The sequence below is a fragment of the Phyllostomus discolor genome, chromosome 3 (assembly GCF_004126475.2).
Source record: "Phyllostomus discolor isolate MPI-MPIP mPhyDis1 chromosome 3, mPhyDis1.pri.v3, whole genome shotgun sequence".
NCBI lineage: Eukaryota > Metazoa > Chordata > Mammalia > Chiroptera > Phyllostomidae > Phyllostomus > Phyllostomus discolor.
In genome coordinates, this window is record NC_040905.2 from 101,525,244 (window position 1) to 101,546,101 (window position 20,858).

The window sequence follows — 20,858 nt, forward strand, 5'->3', positions numbered from 1 at the left end:
CCTCTCTGTGTCTGTGTCTTCTCCCTTCCTCACCTGCCCCACTTCAGAGCCTGTACGTGGCCACCTCGTGCCAGCTCAGACGCCTGGAGTCAGCCAGGCACTCCTTCGTGTGTTCCCACGTGGCAGAGACATTCCAGGGCGGTGCAGTGGTCAGAGCCTTCCGGGCCCAGGGCTCCTTCATGGCTCAGAACAATGCCCACATGAATGAAAGCCAGCGAGTCAGTTTCCCACGGCTGGTGGCTGACAGGTAGGAAGGGGGCAAAGAAGGCCTTGCAATCTATCTGTATCCCCAGAGAGTATCATACCGTGTGGTCAGAGAGGTCAAGTGGCCTGCCCAAGGTCATGCAGCAAGTTGGGGATAAAGCTGAGGCTACATCCCATGAGTGCACTTGGCTGACACTGTGAGCAGACAGAACCTGGCCTGAGGGGTCCTCAAGAGCAGGTAGGCGAGGAGGCACAGATGTCTGCAAGAGGAAAGAAGTCTCTGTGGCCAGGCCACTGGACCAGCCTCTCTTGCTCTGGTGACAAGGCAGCTACATAAGCATCCTCAGCCTCTTTTGAGTACTAAGCAAGAATAAGAGACAAACTTTGAGCATAGACAGACACAGCTCTACAGCTAATGAGCTGGGTAATCTTGGGCAAGTTACATAACCTCTTTGTCAAAGTGGGATTGTACTCATAGAGTGGCTATGAGGATTAAGTAAATACACTCATAGCTAATACTCGTAACATGCTTACTACCTGCTCAGCACAGTTCTGAGCAATCTACATGGATTGAATTTATTTAATCCTGTTAATAACCCCATGAGGCAGAGACTGTTTTATACATGGTGAATCTTAGGCACAGAGATGTAAGAACTTGCCCAGGGCCACAAGGTGAATATATGGAACCAGGATTTGAACCCAGGGAGTCTGGTGCCAGAGTATGGAGAGAGGGTCAAGCACACAGTAGGTACTCAATAAATGTGAATTCTTTTCTCCTTTCTGCCCAGGTCCCCAGTCAGCTGGGGCTTTCAGGCCTTGTAGCTGTGAACAGAATCTCAATGCCATATGCCTTCTGACTAACCTGCCCTGTCCCTTCCTAGAGTTCTAGCCTAGGGAGGAGAAACCTTGCAAACAATTAGAAGTACCTACTATGTGCAAGGCTCAGTGATTGCTATGCTGTATGTGGCATCTCATTTAAACCTCTCAATTGTAATGAATCAGATGTTACTTCACTCCACAGATGGGTAAACTTGGGTTCAAAGAAGCAAAGGGACTCCCCCAAGGCCAGCTGTCTAGGAACTGGGAGACCTCACCCTTCATTTACTCATTTGTTAGCTGGTTCCTTGAAAGGAAGCATGACCTGTTGGAAAGGGTTTGTGCTTTCTGGTATCATTCAGACAGTTGTGGCTTCAAACCCTGGTGCTTGTTATGTGTCTGGGCTTAAACAAATAACTAACCCTTCTGAGTCTCAGCGTTCTCAGCTGTCAAATGGGGACAGGAATGTTCCCCTTTGTAGGGTTGTTAGGAGGACTAGCTGTTATATGTAGTAAAGCCCAGAGTTTCCTAAGACAGGGATTTTAATGTTTGATTCATGGCTATGTCTCCCGCACCTCCAATATGCATGGCACATAGTAGGTGCTCAATACGTATCTGTGGAATGGATGAATGAATGAATGGTAGAGTAGAAATTCAATAAAAGGTGGTGAGCATTTATTCCTCCACCCAGCATGTATTTGCTGGGCCCTACTCTGGGCTGGATCTATGCCAGGTACTGGAGACGGAGCCCTGAATGAGACAAAGTCACTGACCTTAGGGAGCTCATAATCTACTGATGGAGAATGAGTGTCAAGGACTGATTAAATGGTTCCATTACAAAGACTGATAACTGCCATGAAGGAAGTAATCAGTGATGTATTAGAGAGAAAGGGAGGAGCAACCCAGGAGGGCTCTGTGAGGAGGTGATGTTGGAGCTGACTGAACATGAACATAAGATGTTGGCCACGTGAACATGGAGGTTGGGTTCGGTCAGGAAGCACAAGGATATATGCCTTGGCTTACCCCAAGCACAGAATATTGGCAGCATGGCAAAGCTTTACTAGAGTACCCACTGTGTACTAAGCCCAGAGCTGGGCACAGGTGAGAGAGGACAGTAACTTCCCCCACCTAACGAGCATTGGTGGGGCCTGGGGTGTGGAAGAGACCCTTGTGGGCTCTCATGCTGGCACCACGATCAGTCCTTGTGGCCAAAGGGGCAGGTCCCACGGAGAAGGTTCCTGCTGACCCCGCTGTTACCTGCCCCACCCCACAGGTGGCTCGCTGCCAATCTGGAGCTCCTGGGGAACGTGCTGGTGTTTGCCGCTGCCGTGTGCGCTGTGCTGAGCAAGGCCCATCTCAGCGCCGGCCTCGTGGGCTTCTCTGTCTCCGCCGCCCTCCAGGTACTCCCAACACCCCAGCCTGACTTCTGGGTGCAGGCAGAAGCAAGACAGACAGAGCCCTGCCAGCAGGACCTTCCAGGGTCCGAGTCTAAAGCACAACCAGTGAGGAAAATGCAGCTCTTACAAGAGCTTAGCTGAGGTGACACTGCTGGCCCCTGAGCAGGAGTCTACTGGCCCCGAGCCTCAGTGTGCTCATCTGAAAAATGGGGTAGTGAGCCTTCCACTTCACTAGCTGAGATAAAGTATACAGAATGCATTTCCAGTGCATTGTTAAATTTTTGTTATCTACTAATAACAATCTTTGATGTCAGGTCATGAAATCTATGAAGAAAAAAATACGTACGTAACATTCATTATGAATGAGGCATTGTTCTAAGAGCTTTGTAAACATTGACTCATTTAATCCTGCCCCCAATCCCATCAGGGGTACTATCATTAACCCCATTTTACAGTTGAGACAACTAAACTTAAGGATCAAGCAAGGTGAGAGGTCAGAGCATGATGGGGGGTGGGCATTACTCTCCTGCACGGCCCGGCCCAGACGGCCTCTCTGAGGAAGGGGCTGTGAGCCGTGGCCTGGAGGAAGTGAGGGAGAGAGGCAGGAGGGGGAGCTTTTCTGAGGTGGGAACAGCAGGAGAAGAGGCCCTGGGAGGGAGAGAGGGGCGTGGCTAGTGTGTTAGAAGAACAGCAAGCAGGTGGTGTGGCTGGAGAGGGTGGAGGGAAATGAGTTTGGGGAGAGGAGGGAGGACAGTTGCACCCTGGTGAGGAGGTGGGCACGGTTCCAAGTGGGAAGAGCAATCAATGGAGGGAAATCTCTCAGAACAGAAGTCAGGGGGCCTGTTCCTGCTGGGTGCCCTTGGGAGGGCCATGCACCCTCTCTGGTCCTGTCTCCCCACCTGTGTCAAGATAGGTTGGACAAGCTGGTGTCCAAGGGCTCCTGTCTGCTCTGCTTACCCTGGTTGTACTGAAAGGACAGGAGTCCTGGTGGCTGTAGCCAAGTCCAGTCCCCTCCTCTGCCCCGGGGCCCTGCCTCAGGGGAGTTGAGCAAGCCTGCGGGGCGGTTTTGCTCAAGTAGCCTGAGGTGTCCTCTCACACCAGGTGACCCAGACGCTGCAGTGGGCTGTTCGCAGCTGGACAGACCTGGAGAGCAGCATCGTGTCGGTGGAGCGGATGGAGGACTATGCCCGGACACCCAAGGAGGTGATGGGTAGCCCCTGGGGCCGGAGGGTCTGCCCCACCTGGGACTTACAGCAAAGGGCAGTGGGCCAAGGTGGATGTCTGCCAGGGGCTCTGGAGCCCCCGCCACTGCAGGCCGGAGTCCCAGCCGGGGCCGCAGTAATGGCTGAGAGCGTGGGGTCTGGAGCCAGGTCGGATCCTGGGTTCTTTGCTTCCTCAACTGGGCAAGCAGGTCATTCTTCTGAGTGACAGGGGATGGAGTCACAGCCACGTAACAGCAACATGGGAGCAACACAACAGGAACAGAAGAGCAGCGCAGCCACTAGCGACGCTGGGTGTCCTGCAAGGGTCAGATGAGATCCCGTAATAAAGAACATTGTACGGTGTCTGGCACGCTACAACACTCGCTCGATGCACGCCACCGCTCTTACTAGCCCCATTTCACAGCTGAGGCGCAAGGGGTGGGGTGACCCGTTCAAGGTCACAGGAGTGGCAGTGGCAGCATTGGGCTCCCTCCTGCCCAGGCCCACCCACTTCACAAAGACAAAAAAGAGGTCCTAGCCCTACCAGAGTAATAGAGTACATTATTGGACAATTAATAGTGGCTAATAATAATTTTAAAAGATAAAGAATAGCCAACACCAGCATTATTTTTAAGATACTAGATATTACTTGTTTTTAGCTTTGCTCTGTTCCAGGTCCCTATAAAATAGCAGTAAATATGCCCATTTTACAGAAGAGGAAACTGAGGCTTAAAGAGTGGACCTTTCTGTGAGAAGCCTGGGAGAAGGGCTTCTCTGACCCAGTGTCCCTTCCTGCCGCAGGCACCCTGGACGCTGCCTACCTGTCCAGCCCAGCCGCCCCCCTGGCCTCATGGGGGGCAAATTGAGTTCCGGGACTTGGGGCTGAGGCACCGACCTGAGCTCCCACTGGCTGTGCGAGGTGTGTCCTTCAAGGTCCACGCAGGAGAGAAGGTGGGCAGCTTTTCCACATCTTCTTCCTCGTGGGAGCCAGGCAACGAGGAAGCTGGTGCTCAGGGCCTTGGGGCCTCCTCCACATCCCCACCTCAGGGCCCCTCGTCTCCAGGATGGGACGTGCAGAGGAAAACATGGGGAAGGAAGGAAGGAAGGATGAGGGGTGATGGAGGGCTGTGCATAGAAGAACAGAGGAAGGGTAGGGGGATGGAAGGAAGGTTGGGGGAATAGATGGGAAGATGGCGAGATGTTGGTGGGGGAAGATGGTGAGATGTTGGTTGGGGGGAAGATAGAGAAGAATACGCAGACAGAAGCTGGGTGGACCGATGGACAGATACAAGGAAAGGTGGACAGATGGAAGGGTGGATGCTCAAAAGGACGATGGCTGGAGGGACAGATAGATTTTGGGTACAGGGGAGATATCTCTCAGAGACGCCCGGGAACCCTCTAGGCTTTGGCCTGCCTTCTCCTGGCCAGGCCTAGTCACAATGGCCTTGCCCTCCCATCCCCTGGCAGGTGGGCATCGTTGGCAGGACGGGGGCCGGGAAGTCCTCCCTGGCCGGGGGCCTGCTGCGGCTCCTGGAGGCAGCTGAGGGTGGGATCTGGATCGACGGGGTCCCCATCGTCCACGTGGGGCTGCACACGCTGCGGTCCAGGATCACCATCATCCCCCAGGTGAGGCCTGGGGGCAGGGCGGGCAGAGGTGGGAGCACGGCCGGGCCCAGCTCTGACCCACCGCCCCCCCGCCAGGACCCCATCCTGTTCCCCGGCTCTCTGAGGATGAACCTGGACATGCTGCAGGAGCACACAGACGAAGCCATCTGGGAGGCCTTGGAGACGGTGCAGCTCAGAGCCTTGGTGGCCAGCCTGCCCGGCCAGCTGCAGTACAAGTGTGCCGACCAAGGCGATGACCTCAGGTAGGATCACCCGCCACGGCCAGGACCGTGTGGCCAAAGGTCCCCCAGGGGCAGTCCACCCTGGAAATGTGCCCTCCTGGTAGATTGTCAGCCCCATTCTGTCAGGAATCACAGTGGTGGGGCCCCACCCCTGGCCAGCAGTCCCAAACTCCAATGCAGTCTCTGAATATCATGTTTTCTTTTCCTAAACTCGGCTTCCAAATGTATTTGGGCACAGAACCCTACCTTGACCGCTGCGAGGCTACTCACGGTCGGTCGTTAGCTGCCCCGCTCAGCGCTTGTTTTGCTGGAGGAACAATGTGGATGGGGTCGGGCACTGACCCCATGCTCACTGAGGGTGTCAGGCATGCCTCAAAAAGCTTTTTTTTTTAATGTAGTAAAACACACACCATAAAATTTACCATCCTACCCACTTGTGTGAACTTCAGCAGCGTTGAGTATGTCCACCTCCCTGTGCCACCCGTCTCCAGCACTTTTTCCATCTTGCAAAACGGAAACTTAGGACTCCTTAAAGAACTATTTCCCCCTCCTCCCAGCCCCTGGCAACCACAGTCTATGAATTTGCCTGCTCTAGGTACTTCACTGTCAAGAATGTTTCCTTATCTGTCTTGTTTGGGACTGGCTTATGTCACTCAGCACAATGTCCTCGAGGTTCACCCATGCTGGAGCAGGTGTCAGAATGTCCTTCCTTTTTAAGACCCAGCAATATCCCACTGCATTTCTGTGCCACATTTTGCTTATTTATTCACCTTTAGGTGGACACTAGGTTGCTTCCATTTGTTGACGATTGTCAATGTTGCTGTCATGGACACAGGGTACAGGTGTATGTCTTTTAAAAAACCAAGACGCTCTAAAGCCCACCTGCCCCCGAAGGCATCAGGGTGCAGGGCTGTGAGTGGCGGTGGTTCCCTCTCACGAGAGACACAGGGCAGCCTGGTGGCTCAGAGCACAGACAGGCCTCCAATCCGGGCTCCCCCACCTACCAGTTGTAGGACCATGGGCGATTTACTTAATCTCCTGTGCCTCGGTTTCCTCATCTGTAAAATGACACTACTAGTACCTACCTACCTGTACGAGGATTGGGTTGTGTGTGTAAAGTTGTTGAGACATGTCTGGCACATAAGAACGACAAACATTCGTTCTAGTCTTGTGAGCTGCACTCTCACGCTAATCCCATTCCACAAAGTTAGCATCTGCGGCTTGAGACACGCCCGGGGCTTGGTCCGGGGGTGAGGCTGCAGCAAGGCTCCGGCACCCGGCACCTGCACGGCCAAGGCAGGTTCTGGTTCGGTAGTGTTTACTGTGAGAGGAGGCTGAGCACTGCAGGGAGCAGATGCCCTGGGGGCACCGGCCACGAGGCTTTGAGCCTCAACTTCTCCATTTGTAATTAGAGGAAGAGAAGCCACTGCATGCTGAAGGCTTTCCCTGTGACAGGCACTTTTGTGGTTTATCTCATCCTCACAACCCAGAGCAGAGAGACCATTTAATACACCACCCAGCTTTGTGGTCTTTATGAAGGTCGGGCCAGTATATACACAGCATGCAAGGATGTACGTGTCTGGCACAGAGCGAGCTATTGCACAGATGGGGAAACAGAGGCACAGGGGGTTTGAATGACTTGCCTAAAGTTACTCTGGTCAAAATGGCAGGGTGGGGACTCCTACCAGCTCTGTGGACTGGGTACCCACATGTGGGGACGCACGTGCACACCCCCCATGCCTGCGCTGTTGTGGGGGCCCATCTGTGGGCACACCCTGCAAACCCTATGTGCGGGCACCCAAACATCTGGCCTGACTGTCCCACTTGTTCCCAGTCTGGGCCAGAAGCAGCTCCTGTGTCTGGCACGTGCCCTTCTCCGGAAAACCCAGATCCTCATCCTGGACGAGGCCACGGCCGCCGTGGACCCGGGGACGGAGCTCCAGATGCAGGCCGCCCTGGGGAGCTGGTTTGCCCAGTGCACAGTGCTGCTCATTGCCCACCGCCTTCGCTCCGTGATGGGCTGTGCCAGGTAGGTCCCCCCTGCGGCCGGCCCCAGGGGCCCCTGCAGTGGTGAAGAGATGCACTGGAATGGATTAGAAAGTGCCCACTGGACAGGGGGCAGGGCTGATGCCCAAAGGGGGAGGGATGAGCCCAAGGACACGCCCCACAGATGCCTCCCACCAGCTGTCAGGGCCAGGAAACTGCTCAGAAGGCTAAGGCTCCTGGGGAGCAAACCTCGGAGCAGGCATGCTGGGCTCTCAGAGTGGCCAAGTACCCAGGGTGTGTCCTTTCTCCCTCTCCCCTGCAGGGTGCTGGTCATGGACAAGGGGCAGGTGGTGGAGAGTGGCAGTCCTGCCCAGCTGCTGGCCCAGAAGGGCCTGTTTTACAGGCTGGCACAGGAGTCAGGCCTGGTCTGAGCCCAGACCCCTCAGCCCTCCTGCCACGCCAACCCGGACAGACGTGCGATGCCCTGGAAATACAAGAGACCTGGGGGTCATCAGTGGCACTGTGGTTTTTGGTCCAGACCCCTCTCTGCTCTCTGGGGGCGGAGCGGGGGAGAATGGCAGGGAAAGTGGACGCTCAACCATGACAGACCGGGAGGATGCAGCAACCCCCAAGGCTGGCCTGACCAGAGCCCATCCAGCCTTGTCCACCCTGGAGCCGGAGTGGACAGTGGCTCTCAGCCCTGGCTGCCCACTGGACTCACTCTCGGACCACAGGACCTGCCCGCACCCAGGCTTCACAGCAAATCGATGAAATCATTATCCTTGGGACTGAGGCAATGCTGTGTGTACTTTTCCAAATTAACCCTTATTTTGAGATGACTAACTGCAGACTGACAAGCAGTTGTAAGAAATAATCCACAGAAGGCCCATGTGCCCTTTCCCTGTTCCCCCCAAAAGCAATGCCTTGAAAAACGCTAGTACGATATCACACCCAGATGTGAACATTGGTACAATGCACCGATCTTGCTCAGATTTCCCATTTCACTTGTACTTGTGTGTGTGTGTGTGTGTGTGTGTGTGACTTCTGCACAGTTGTGTCACATGTATGGGCGGCATTCACCACAGCTGGGATGCTGAACGCTTCCATCACCACGATGACCCCTGGGCTTGCTATTTTGTCACCGCACCCCTCCCTCCCACCCCCACAACCCCTGGTGAGTTCTCCCTTTCGGTATACCGTGCAGTTTTAGAGCTCCCCACATGACTCCAACACGCCCTGGGACTCTTGCTGCTCCTCCCACCCTTGCACATGAGCCCCAAGGGGCATTTTGCTCACATTGGACACACGAGCCACGACCCACACCAGGAATGGGTCCCTCCAGGCACAAGCTCCCACCAGCAGGTGCTGTTACCAAGGGGAGAGGGGAGGAGCTGGGATGTGGCCCCCACCAGAAGAATCTGTTCAGGACTTGGCACGTGCCGTGCATTTGTTTGTTTAAGACCAAATTCCGGGCTTCTCCAGGGAGCCCCAAAAGTAGCCTGGGCATTTCTGTTCATGTCTGCTCCCGAGGGGGCCGTGTGGGAGATGCTGTTGGAGGTCAGAGGTCAGGGATAGTAAAGGTCCAGCACCTGCTTCCATGAAGGACAGTGTACAGCGTGTACATCCAGCCTATTTCTGACAGCAGTCACGATTCTAACGTGAGGCTCATCAAACCAGCCTCAGGCACCAGGACAGGGAATACCCCAGGTCCTTCACAGACCCCAAGGTGTTGCTACAGGGATAAAGTAATACATGGAAATGTGTTCAGAGCTAAGGTGGGCACAAAGTAAGTGCTCAACAAACGTTCACTGTTACCACTACTGTTGCATTTGCGAGCCTCTGTGGGCAGCAGAGAGATGTGCACCAGGATTTCTTTAACCATCACTAGCAACATGCGGGGTAGAGGGTTCTGTTGTGGGGCCGCCCTGTGCACTGCAGGGTGTTTAGCAGCGTCTCTGGCCTCCACCCTCTAGATGCCAGTATGCCCTTACCTCCAGTTGTGTATAAAACCATCTCCAGACCCTGCCAAATCACCTGCTGAGAGTCACTGGGCTAACCTGATCCACCGCCATCAATAATCCACTGATGCTCGGGCGACAGCTGTGTTGGTGTGTCAGGAGGGGCCTGTGGACCCCCACCTGCCTGCCAGGACACAAAGCCTGCTCTGTCTCAGTCAGATCACGGGGACTTTCTAATGGAAAGTCCTGACGCAGGTTTTCAGCCCAGAGTAATCTAGATTTAATTGCAGCTTCTACCTCCCTTTGCCAAGATGTGGCCACAAGCACATTTTGATGACCTCAAATTCAGATAGGGAGTCTATACATGCCTTGCTGGTCCCCTGTCATGCCTAGAAAGTACTGGTTCCCCATTACTAGCTCCATTTGCAGATGAGGAAACTGAGGCTCAGATGGTTGATGTGACCTGCCAAGGTAACCCCCAGTTAGTAAGTGGCAGACTGGGGATCTGCCCCTGGAGTTATCCAACACCAAAGTCCAACTCATCCCATGGCAGTTGTCTGTCCAACTTGGAGGCACGGAGCGGGCCCAGACATAGCACTTCTCGTTTCTCTGACAGGAGCCGAGCCACCCGACATCCCGGCACAGACCGCAGGCAAAGGCAGCAGCAGCTGCATATTTGGCAAACTCACTTGGGATCGCTCCAGGGTCACAAAGCCTACTTTCACGGAGGGAGGTGGTTTGCCAGGGAGCAGAGTGTGGGCCACAGGAGCCAGTGCCCACGAGAGCCTGCTAACAAGGCTGCTGCTGGCCCACACCAGTGCTCCTGGGAGACTGGCCTGCACGCCATCCAGACCATTAATCCCCCTGCTGTGGGCTCCTGCCAGCAGGCTGGCGAGTGAGACACAGATCCAGGAAAGCCACACACAGACCTCCCTGGTCAGTGCCTCTCAGTAGGCCCTTAACCGCACCCATGTGCCACTGATCACTGTGAGCCCACACAAAGCCCGGCTGTAAACGCCTTCAGGTAATCCTCACCCCAGGGGAGGGTGGTGCTGTCATTCTGCACACCACTAGGACGCATTGGTGAGGACGTGCTATCATTGGGCAGCTTTCACAGAGAGAAAGCTAAGAGATTAAGTAGGGACTGAGCCAGGTGGTCCCGTGCCAGAGTACATGTCCCAACCACTGGGCAATGCTGCCTCTCAAACACCTTTTCAGTTCTAGAATACCAGGTCATTGATACAGATGGAATTTCCTAGAACCCCATCAGAAGAGAAGGGCTCCCATAATTTACTGAGCCGGGGCATTTGTGCATTCTCCCCAACACGTCACCCAGTGCAGAGCATGCAAGAGGACTCAATAAATGCCAAATGCTTGACTAAATGAACGGAAGGATGGATAGATGGTCAAAAACATGAGTGAGTGGCATGACCACATCTGAAGGTGCCCTGAGGGTGGGACATGGTGCTGGGTGCTTTCCCCCGATCTGGGTGCTTTCATCCTCACAACTACCCAGCCAGGTGAACGCGATGGTCTCGGTCACACCAGTGAGGAAGCTGCAGCTCCTGAGAATCAAGCTCTACAGCCCCAGTGACATCACACTTGGCCAAGGGCTGGCACAGAGGGTTCAGTCCAGACCAGAAAGTGCAGTCACTGAGCACATGCTGTGTGTCTCTGCTCCAGAGTGGGGATTCAGCAAAGAATAAACAGATTCGTGCCCTCCTCTCACAGAGCTGCCATCATCAAATACAGAATGGAGCAAGCAAAGCTGACATCTGGGCAGAGGGAGGCCCTGACACAGGACTGCGCCCCACACGCTAGAACAGCAGAGAGGTGTGTGTGGTTGGACTGGCCTGAGTGGTGGCCAGTGGGGCCAGCTGAGGGCAGAGGTCGCAGGAAGCCAGGTTGTGCAGGGCCTGAGGCCAGGCTAGCTGCTGCCCCAAGATGGGGACCACAGCAGGATTGTGATGTCTGCTTTCACATCATCACTACGGCTGCTTGGTGAACAGACTGAGTGTGGGGGGAGGGGCTGGCCAGCAGCAGAGGCAGGAGACCACTGAGCTGGCTGCCGTAGGCACGGAAGAGACAGCTGATATGTGGGCACCAGTGTGGCAGCAACGGGAGGAATGAGAGGTGGTCAGATCCTGTATGTTTTGGCTGATTCTGGAAGAAAGAAGGGGCAAGCAGCTCAACCCTGAGAAGCATCAGGCCAGGTTCCCCACGCCAGTCTAGCCCCGAGAATCCCTTCCCACGAGAAAGCTGTGCAAAGTGCTGAGCCCAGGGTGCACAACAAAGCTTAACCCCCCACGTCCATGGTAGTAAAGCACGTGCAAAGGTTCCCACCCAACCCAACCTCAGCGCCTCTAGCTCCACCCTCTTCAGGGTTAAAGACGCACCCCGCTTCCTTTCACAAAGCAGACTGAACTTGAACCCAGCCCCAGGATTTCTCCCGAGTACTTGGCTGAACTACAACACACCCCCACAAGCCCACACCAGGTCACTCCCTATTGAGGATCTGGGATATTAATACTCAGGGTCAGCCACTGAGGCAGAAATACACCTCACATTAAAAATTGAGTCCATGCGGCCATCCAAGTGCTGCTCACTAATGGCGGTAACCTCACTGGCTTTTTGCCCTTCCTCCACCCCAGCACCTTCACACTCTGGTCCCTAATGCAAGGCAACAACCCCTGATCCGGGACAGCCGTGCTGGAGGGAATATGGCACTAGGATGCTCCATCTGCACATGAACTTGGTGCATGGTTTTGGGGTTCAGCAAAAATGGCATGCTCCCCCAGTACAGGCACTTCTTACTATCCAGACTCACCCAACTCAAACTGAGAAACCCAACACCCCAGTCTCACTACCTTACTAGCCAAAATTAAGAAACCACATGAATTGCTCTTCCTTATGCACCCCTACATTTCCCAGCTTCCTCTGTGGTTTGCTATGGCCAATAGGCTGCTAGTAGAACTGACTTCATTTCACGTGTGAGACACTTAAGAGTGGGTATGAGTCATCTCCACGCTCCCTTCCCCTGCTGTGCTGCAATGCTCTGGAGAGGCGATGTCATAAGGCCAGAGGAGTCTGGACCTCTCAGTCACAGCATGGAAGGCAGGACCCCGCAGGGGCACCCAACCTGACCCTCATCAAGGAATGCATGAGCAAGAAATAAAACCCTTGCCTTCAATTCCCAAGAGTTCATGGCTACAGCTCAGCCTAGCCTAGCCTAATGCAAAGGGATTTTGACGGGCAATTTTGGCCACCCGACTTTTGCTTTGCTGGAGTCTTAGAACCCTACCGGGGCCACCGGTGTCATATAGGCACGCCATCTTCACCACAACCTCATCATGCAGGTACAAGCAGCTCCATTTTACAGATGAGGCATCTGAGGCACAGTGACTAAGTGACTCGCTCAGGGTCACACAGCCAGCAAATGAGGAGGGCAGGACTCAAGCCAGGTCCGTCTGACCCCAGAACCCAGGCTCTCTCCACCATGACATGCTGACTTCCCACTAAACCCCACCCCATTCTTAACCTTGAGTTCTCCCCTCTGACAAGAGCTCCCACTGGCGGTGACACGTTTGCCCACAGGAAAGGACGGAGACAGACCAGGGTGTCTGTGCTGCCTCCCGGAGAAGGCGGCTGCAGCCTATGTTAGTGCCCCAAAGAAAATGGACTCATCGTTTAGAAAGAAATAAAATATTTTTTTACTGCAAATTGCTTGTAAATGTTCTCCTTTCCAGTGTAAGTCATTACAAAAAGATTCCCAAGAAAAACTTGGTTTATCTAATGTGAAAGAATAGTATAACTTACAAAAAATAAATATATATTTCCACCTAAAGGAAGAAAGATGCTTCTCTGGGTTTGAAGTCAGCGACGTCATTCGTAGCAAGTCTGACTCTTGGGGCTCAGTGACCTCTCCCTACTTTTTGGGTCTTCCTTTGGTCTCCGGTTGTGAGGCCTGGAGCACAGGCCCTGAAGGTCTTCGTTCCTGTCTGCTTCCGGGAACACACAGACCAACTCGACTGTCGGAGGCCGGGCCAACCAGGCCACTCCCCGGGAGCACTCTCTCCGGCCCAGTACTTCCTCCTAAGAAATTAAAGTCGGGGTTTTTTTTTTCCCCCAGGAGCAATACTTTAAAATAAAGAAAAAGAAAAAGAAATTGTTGATATTCATGACTGAGTTCTTTTCTTGTCCTGGAAGATACTTGGTAGCTAGATGTCAGGTTCTCTGCACCGCCACTTGTGAGAGCTGAGCAGAGGCCACGGGTGAGACACTGAAATCCACAAACAGGGAGAAGACTCAGCAGAGCTCTTTTCGGTACCGACTGGTCATGCTTGGAGGTGTCCAGCGCTCTCAACTCTGAATGCCTCATAACCATGGGCAGACCTCTTCCCGGTGCCTAGAGGCAAACCCACCTAACAGTGGGTAAGGAGAGGCAGGAGGAAAAGCAGAGACTGAAGTGGGTAAGGAGGTGAGCAACCAATCTGGGGAGGGAAGTCGGCGCTGAGGGGGGATCCCCCGGCCCTGGAGTTCCAGGTCCAGGCCCCCTTCAGTGAGAGCCCAGCGGGGTCCTGTCAGTGAGGAGCGTGCGGGTGGCAAGGCTGCCCCTGGTCTCTGAAGCAGGTCTCCACACGGGCAGGGCTGGGACGTTGGTTCCCAGAGTCTGAGCGCCAGGAAGACCAGAGGGTTGGTCAGAGGGGTGTCCAAGGCCCTCAGGACACTGCCCAAGGATGAGGATGACCTTTACCAGGCCCCTCACCTCTGAGCTGCAGACCCAAGGAAACAAAGCATTCTGGGCAGACTAGACAAGGATGGCAGAGGTGCCAGGACAGCAGCCAGAGGCCGAGTACTTAGAATTCCAGACTTTGGCCGTAGAGATTTGAGGCAGTTGGCTGGATTTGGTCACTAGCATACTTCACGCAACCAATTTCTCCAGAAGTCCGGCTGCCAGAGCTCCCCTGCAGAGCACCAAGAGCAATAGCAAACATTCCCAGGGGTGCGAGAACACATGTGCATCTTGTCGGGTACCAGAGGCAAGGGTGTGCGTGTTTTTGGTGGGCTGCATCGCTGTGTCTCTCCTGTCTGTTCACAGCCAGTTCCAGGCAGTGGGCTGGATGGTGGCTGCTTTGTGAGTGTGATGATTTTAGGGTTTGGTTTCTTTTCTTTTTGGTTTCAGTATATGGGAGGCCTGAGTTCCCAAAAAGGCTGACTCATCCTGGACACTGGCACTCGGGCCCTGCAGGTCAATCCAGATGCACTGGCTCCAGGGCTCACACCAAGCCAGCATCTTTGGCCATGCTGTAAAATAACCCTCTCTGCTGCAGGAGGTCGGAGGGGCTGCCGCACTCCCGGATTTCTCCTTTGTCCAGGACGATCACCCTGCAAGGGGAGGAGATGCAGACATGAGTGGTAGGGAAGAGGTTGGCACCTCATGTCCCCAAGAGCTCACCTAGGCAAGTCTCTGTTTTGGGCCAGTGCCCTAGCACCTTCTGCTAGGTCCATTGCAGTAGCTCTCCAGCTGGTTACCCATTCTCAAGCCCTACTTCTAGTCAACATCGAAATCCTGTGATTTTGGCACTCTCCATCACCTTCTCTATTTCCTTCTCAGCACAATTTGCTTTTATCTGTTGCTATGTTTATTATTTGTCTCTGCACCCAGCCCCCAAATAATCTGTAAGGTCCCTTAGGCAGGTTCCTAAGTGTTGAGTGAGTAATTGAGGGGTATCAAAAATACCTGTTAGTACCAGGGATAAAGAGAGGTTTCCTGGGGCTGTCACTAGGCATAAGGATAAGGCTGAAAGAATGAATGAATGGATGAATGAATGAGTGAGTGAATGAGGTGAACACTGAGGCCTGGAGGCCTTCCGTGCCAGGGGCTTCACCTTGTGTAGTCCATGATGGTGTTGAGCCGGTGAGCGATGGTGAGAACAGTACAATCGTCGAACTGCGTCCGGATGGTGGACTGAATGAGGTCATCTGTTTCTAGGTCCACGGCTGCTGTAGCCTCGTCCAACACAAGGATCTTTGTCTTCCTCAGCAGGGCCCGGGCCAAGCAAACGAGCTGGCGCTGCCCAATACTTGGCCACGAGACAAAGACCAGGAGACAGAGTGTCAAAACCACCCCTGACCCTGAGCCCTGGCCTGAGCTGGGAGAAGGGAGAAGAGACACTTGGTGTTCCTTAGACCAGGAGAGTACGAGGGGGGACCCAAAAAAACCTGGAATTATCTTCTGGAGGGCGGGCCCCTTGTAGTACAGGCTTCCCAGCTAGGTGCGTGTTCTAGGAACCCATCTGTATCAGTGTGCCAGCTGGCATTATTGTGAGGGGCTGTGTTGGGCTTCAGTGAATTTTTCTGAGGACTCTTTCAACGTGTGTGTCCATTTCATGATGGGTGATTTAGGAGCACACCTGCCCACACCGTACTGAGTGTTCGGCAGTTTTTGACCAAAAATGCCCTGACACCTGTGCTCCACCTTCCCTATTCACCAGATCTCAATGGAGTGACTTTTTTTTGCTTCGCCAGACAAAAAATCCTCAAAGGGAAAAGCTTTGCTGATGTGGAAGAGGTGAAACAAAAAATGGCAGAAGCACTAAAAGGCATCAAAATTGACAAATTCAAAAACTGTTCTGAGCAATGGGAAAAACATCTTGATAGGCATGTTACATCAAATGGAGAGTACCTTGAAGGTGACTGAAGTTTAAACATGTAAGAATAAATACACAGTTTTTTAATAAATTAACTCCAGGGGTTTTTTTGGTCTCCCCTCGTAGGTCCACTCCCACACCTGAGCCTATGGCAGACACCGCTAATTGGTCAGAATGTTTTGACTGTTAAGTGGGCTCAGAATCATTCTCAGACACAGGGCTCAGAGCAATATCCAAAATACTTGACCAGTTCAGCTTGGGTAGTGTGACAGACAGCAAAAGGGGCCCATATCCAGGTCCCCACCTTGGAGTCTGGACTCGACCATGTGCCTAGCTTTGGCCAGTGGGGTGCTGGCAGGCATAAGGCCAGCAGAAGTTGACATAGAATGTATGCCAGGCTTTACACACTTGTGCAGCTCAGCCGTCACCATGACAACATGCCTGGGCTGGTCTGCTGGAGGAGGGACATGTGCAGCAAACCACAACTGTCCCACTAGAGGACAACGAGATCAGACTCAGCTGCAGACCCCCTGCCGCATGAGCCCAGCCATGAAACCTGACTGAAACCCACTTCACAGACACAAACTGAGGGTCCAAGAAACAAAAGGCTCATCTGTGGCTGAGCCTTTTGTTTCTTGGACCCTCAGTGACTCACACCTGGATCTGACACAAAGGCAAAAGGACAGATTCTTCAAACAACCTGGCTGAGGTGAAGCTGAGGAGACCCCGCCGCCCCCCCCCCCAACCTACCTCAGGTTCTCCCCGCCCTCCGCGCACTCGTGGTTCAGCTTATCAGGAAGACCTGACACAAAGTTCTTCAGGTGAGCCAGCTCCAGCGACGTCCAGACTTCTTCATCCGAGTACTGGCTGAATGGGTCCAGGTTCATGCGCAGAGAACCCGAAAACAGAACGGGGTCCTGTCCAAGAGAAGACAAGCAGAAGGTGTGTGAGGCTCACGTCAGACAGGACAGGGGAGGGTTGCAGGGGAGAGACACAGAGAGCTCTTGACAGAATTGTTCAAGATGCGGCTCCAGAGTTCCTCAGAATTACTGTTTCTGGAGATATTAATAATGAAAAAAATCTGGAAAATTCTGGGTTAAGTGAAATAGAATAGATTACATGGTGTTTTTTTTGCAAAACTTCCTGTATCCTTCAATATGCAAATGTGTCAGGAACCTTCCAGAAAGGAGGTGCAATATGGGTAATTCTTAATCGTAGAGTACTGTGGACTCCTCCCCATCCCCCGTCCAAAAAAAATCTTCGAAGAAATTTTAGGGAAAATAACACTAAAAGGCAACATATTAGGGAATCACCATCTTTGGAAATCAGTCTAGAAAATTCTCATTTCTCATTTAGCTCTTGGAAGGGTCAGAGAAGTCTGTCCTGACTGAGAGCTGGCAGAGAAGCCAGTGTCCTAGTGGGTCCTGTCAGATGCTCAGGGCACTGCCCGCAGGGTGGCGGACGTGACGGGATGACGCCTGCTTGATTCCCATTGCCATTTATATGCACAGAGGAGATTCAGTGTAGAAGAAACAGGATAATTTTCATAAAAGTAATAAAGTAGGAGCAATTTATATTTGTCCATTGAAAACAGACATCTGCTGCTTTTACTGGGACCTGGCGCAGCCCCATGACCTCACACAGACCCCACCTGGGGGATGATGGTGATCTTGAACCGCAGATCGTGCAGGCCAATCTTGGCGATGTTGACGTTGTCGATGATAATCTCTCCCTCGGCAGACTCATTGATCCGAAACAAGCCCAAGGTCAGGGATGACTTCCCAGCTCCTGTCCGCCCCACGATGCCAACCTGTGGAACAGGAAGGGCCCGGCATGAGGCGGGAATGCTGCTATCTGGGGGACACCTCCTGCCCCAGAGTGCCCTCACTTCAGGTTCTGCCCTAGAGCAGTTCAGTCATCTGGTCAACCCGACTCCTGCCACACCCCCTCTCACCGCTTCCTGGAGACATGCCTATAGGGGCTGTTTGGCCAAAGGTCAAGGAGGACTCTCTTCTTTTTGCTCTTCATATAAGTTAAAATTATAATTACCTCTTTCTGTAAGTGACTAGAGACTTCCAAAGGTCTAGGCATCAGGCAGGGGGGATTTCAAATAAGTCCCTATTATTTTCAACTCATTAAGTAATAATCAGGTATTCCCCTCACATTGTTTTTTTCTGTTCTTTGATGGTGAGTTTCCCCATCCTGAGCAGCTGAAATAGCTCAAAGACTCAAGGAGATCCCCCTGCATACCCGCTCCTCTCCATCCCAGCTGCGTGAGCACACGGGGTTACAGATATGACCTGGTCTCCACTGGCCCTCTCTGGAGGGAACTGGGTTCCTATGTAATGGTCAGTGATTAATGTTCCTGACATTCAAACACAACTCCCCTTCCACCTGGGCTCTGAGAAGTGGGCCTCCCCGAGCACTAACAGCAGTCTCACAGTACAACAGAAGCCATAAAGCCTCAGTGAGAACACCACCCGTCCGTTCTTCCCCTCCTGATAAGTTAGAGAATTATCTCATGGGATCAGAGCAGAGAATTATCTCATGGTAGAAGGAGCAGTTTAACAAGTCCATATGTTCAGAGATGAAGGCAGCACTCTCCCCTGGAAAATGGCCAGGAAGAACCGTGGCATAATAATTCCTGAGGAGAGTCTGAGGGTCTCAAGGGAAGGACGTCTTCCAGGAACAGCTTGAGACCAAGGATAATGTTCCAAATGTTAACAATCTCACACGTCCCTTGAGTCATCCCTAGCAGTAATGGTGACATCTTTCTATCCTAGAGATCCCAAACTCAAGACCAACAGGGTCCAGGTAGGCGCCTGATTGGAGTGGAGGGTGGGGACAAGGTGAATGAGGAGACTCATGTCTTGTCTAGCAAGAGCCAGGTGGGGAGACTTTTGGTCAAGATGGCGACATAGGTAAACACAGCTTGCCTCCTCCCACAACCACATCAAAATTACAACTCATTTACAGAACAACCATCACTCAGAACCGGCAGAAACTGAGTTGAATAGAAGAAGTCTGACAACTACAGAATTAAAGAAACCACATCCATCCAGACTGGTAGAAGGGACGGAGATGCCAAACAAGCTAGTCCCACATACATGTGTGGTGGATAAAAATTTGGGAGGGATATCTCGGAAGCGAGGATTCCCAGAACCATACCAGGTCACCTAGCCCAGGGTTCCAGTCCCAGGAAGGTTAAGTCCCTGTAACTTCTGGCTGTACTAACCAATAAGGATGGAGTCAGTAGAAGAAACCACTGGAATCCCAGGCAGTTTCTCTTCAGGAACCCACATACAAACTTACTTGGACTCACTCCCTCTGAGCTCCAGCACCAGGGTAGCAGCTTGAAAAGTACCAGTGACATACAGGGAGAAACAGAAGTATCTGGCATCAAGGCAAGAGCTAGGGGAGAGCTTTCTCCCAGACAGAAAGGCAAGCAGAGCCGCAGAGCCACAGAGCCGACAGGTGGGAGCCATATCTGAGATTCCATCAACCTGGCTAACACAGTCTGCCCAACCAGAGAGATCCCCTGAGACTGTATCCCAACTAACTTACAGCTGTTGGGTAGCTTTTCCATATGAATGGCTGGTCTTGGCTCATGCTTCACAACTTCCTAATTCTTTTCAAGCAAGCAACAGCTGACCTCAGTACCTTCGCTAAGTAGCCCCAGGCCCAGCACTAGCAGCAACCAGCCTAGATTCACCTCTTGGCTTTGCCTGGAAATCTCCAGGCCCAGCACAAGTGGCAGCTGTCTCAGATTGCTTTATAGCTCATGCAGGGTGGCCCCAGGCAACACACAGGTCAGGGCTGACCTTGGCCTGCACCACCCAGGAAACCCCAGGACACATGCACCCAGTGGACATCTATAGACCACACCAGAGCATCACCACACTGCCCCTGCACAGCTGATCCCCCTCAGAGGACTGAGGTTGGTGGTCAGTCAGGAGAGCCAATCCTTGCAACTTCCTGGCCTGGGTAAACCCCTCCCATTGACCTACCAACAGCAATCAAGGCTCAACAAGAGGAGGGTGTACTCAGCCCACATGAAGGGTGCACCTTGAGTACCCAGCTCAGGTGACAGGGGAGGCTGTGTCACTGGACCCTACAGGACACCTGCATTTGGCCACACTACCAAGACATGGAGTCATAGCAGTTCTACCTAATGCATAGAAACAAACACAGGGAAGCTGCAAAGTGAGGAGACAAAGAAACATGGCCCAAATGAAGGAACAGATCAAAACTCCAGAAAAAGAAATAAATGAAATGGAGATAAGCAATCTATCAAATGCAGAGTTCAAAACACTGGTTTATAAGGATGCTCAATGAACTTAGTGAGGATCTCAACAGCACAAAAAAGATCTAGTCAGAAATGAAGACAACACTAATTGAAATAAAAAACAATTTACAGGGAAACGACAGTATAGTGAATGAAGCTGAGAATCAAATCAATGATTTGGAATATAAGGAAGCAATAAACAACCAATCGGAACAAGAAGAAAAAAGAATCCAAAAAACTGAGGATAGTATAAGCAGTCTCTGGGACAACTTTAAGAGGTCCAACATTCACAGCATAGGGGTACCAGAAGGAGAAAAGAAAGAAATTAGAACTCTATTTGAAAAAATAATGAAAGAAAACTTTTCTAATTTCATGAAGGAAATAGACATGCAAGTCTAGGAATCACAGAGAATCCCAAATAAGATGGATGCAGCAAGGCCCACACCAAGACACTTCATAGTTAAAATACTAAAGGTTAAAGATAAAGAGAGAACCTTAAAAGCAGCAAGAGAA

The 20,858-nt window shown here is 52.5% G+C and overlaps 2 protein-coding genes across 8 annotated transcripts in view; one reads left to right on the forward strand and one right to left on the reverse strand.

Annotated features, from left to right (window-relative positions):
* The window catches only part of ABCC6 (ATP binding cassette subfamily C member 6), a 53,852-nt gene extending 42,279 nt beyond the window's left edge, over positions 1 to 11,573 (forward strand). For 4 of the 5 annotated variants that reach the window (XM_036020891.1, XM_028505380.2, XM_036020892.1 and 1 more), the window contains 8 exons: positions 48 to 247; positions 2,294 to 2,420; positions 3,519 to 3,620; positions 4,421 to 4,570; positions 5,087 to 5,245; positions 5,321 to 5,487; positions 7,301 to 7,495; positions 7,775 to 11,573. In XM_036020891.1, the coding sequence (XP_035876784.1) occupies positions 48 to 247; positions 2,294 to 2,420; positions 3,519 to 3,620; positions 4,421 to 4,570; positions 5,087 to 5,245; positions 5,321 to 5,487; positions 7,301 to 7,495; positions 7,775 to 7,883 (1,209 nt within the window). In that variant the 3' untranslated portion in view covers positions 7,884 to 11,573. Of the gene's footprint in view, positions 1 to 47; positions 248 to 2,293; positions 2,421 to 3,518; positions 3,621 to 4,420; positions 4,571 to 5,047; positions 5,246 to 5,320; positions 5,488 to 7,300; positions 7,496 to 7,774 lie in introns of those variants that run through there. The other variant, XM_036020894.1, reaches the window with a different exon arrangement.
* A 1,905-nt stretch (positions 11,574 to 13,478) lies between these two features.
* Positions 13,479 to 20,858, reverse strand: part of ABCC1 (ATP binding cassette subfamily C member 1) — a 135,568-nt gene continuing 128,188 nt past the window's right edge. For all 3 annotated transcript variants that reach the window (XM_036020890.1, XM_028511155.2, XM_036020888.1), the window contains 4 exons: positions 17,712 to 17,870; positions 16,811 to 16,977; positions 15,299 to 15,493; positions 13,479 to 14,795 (listed from right to left, as the gene is read on the reverse strand). In XM_036020890.1, the coding sequence (XP_035876783.1) occupies positions 14,687 to 14,795; positions 15,299 to 15,493; positions 16,811 to 16,977; positions 17,712 to 17,870 (630 nt within the window). In that variant the 3' untranslated portion in view covers positions 13,479 to 14,686. The remainder of the gene's footprint in view (positions 14,796 to 15,298; positions 15,494 to 16,810; positions 16,978 to 17,711; positions 17,871 to 20,858) is intronic.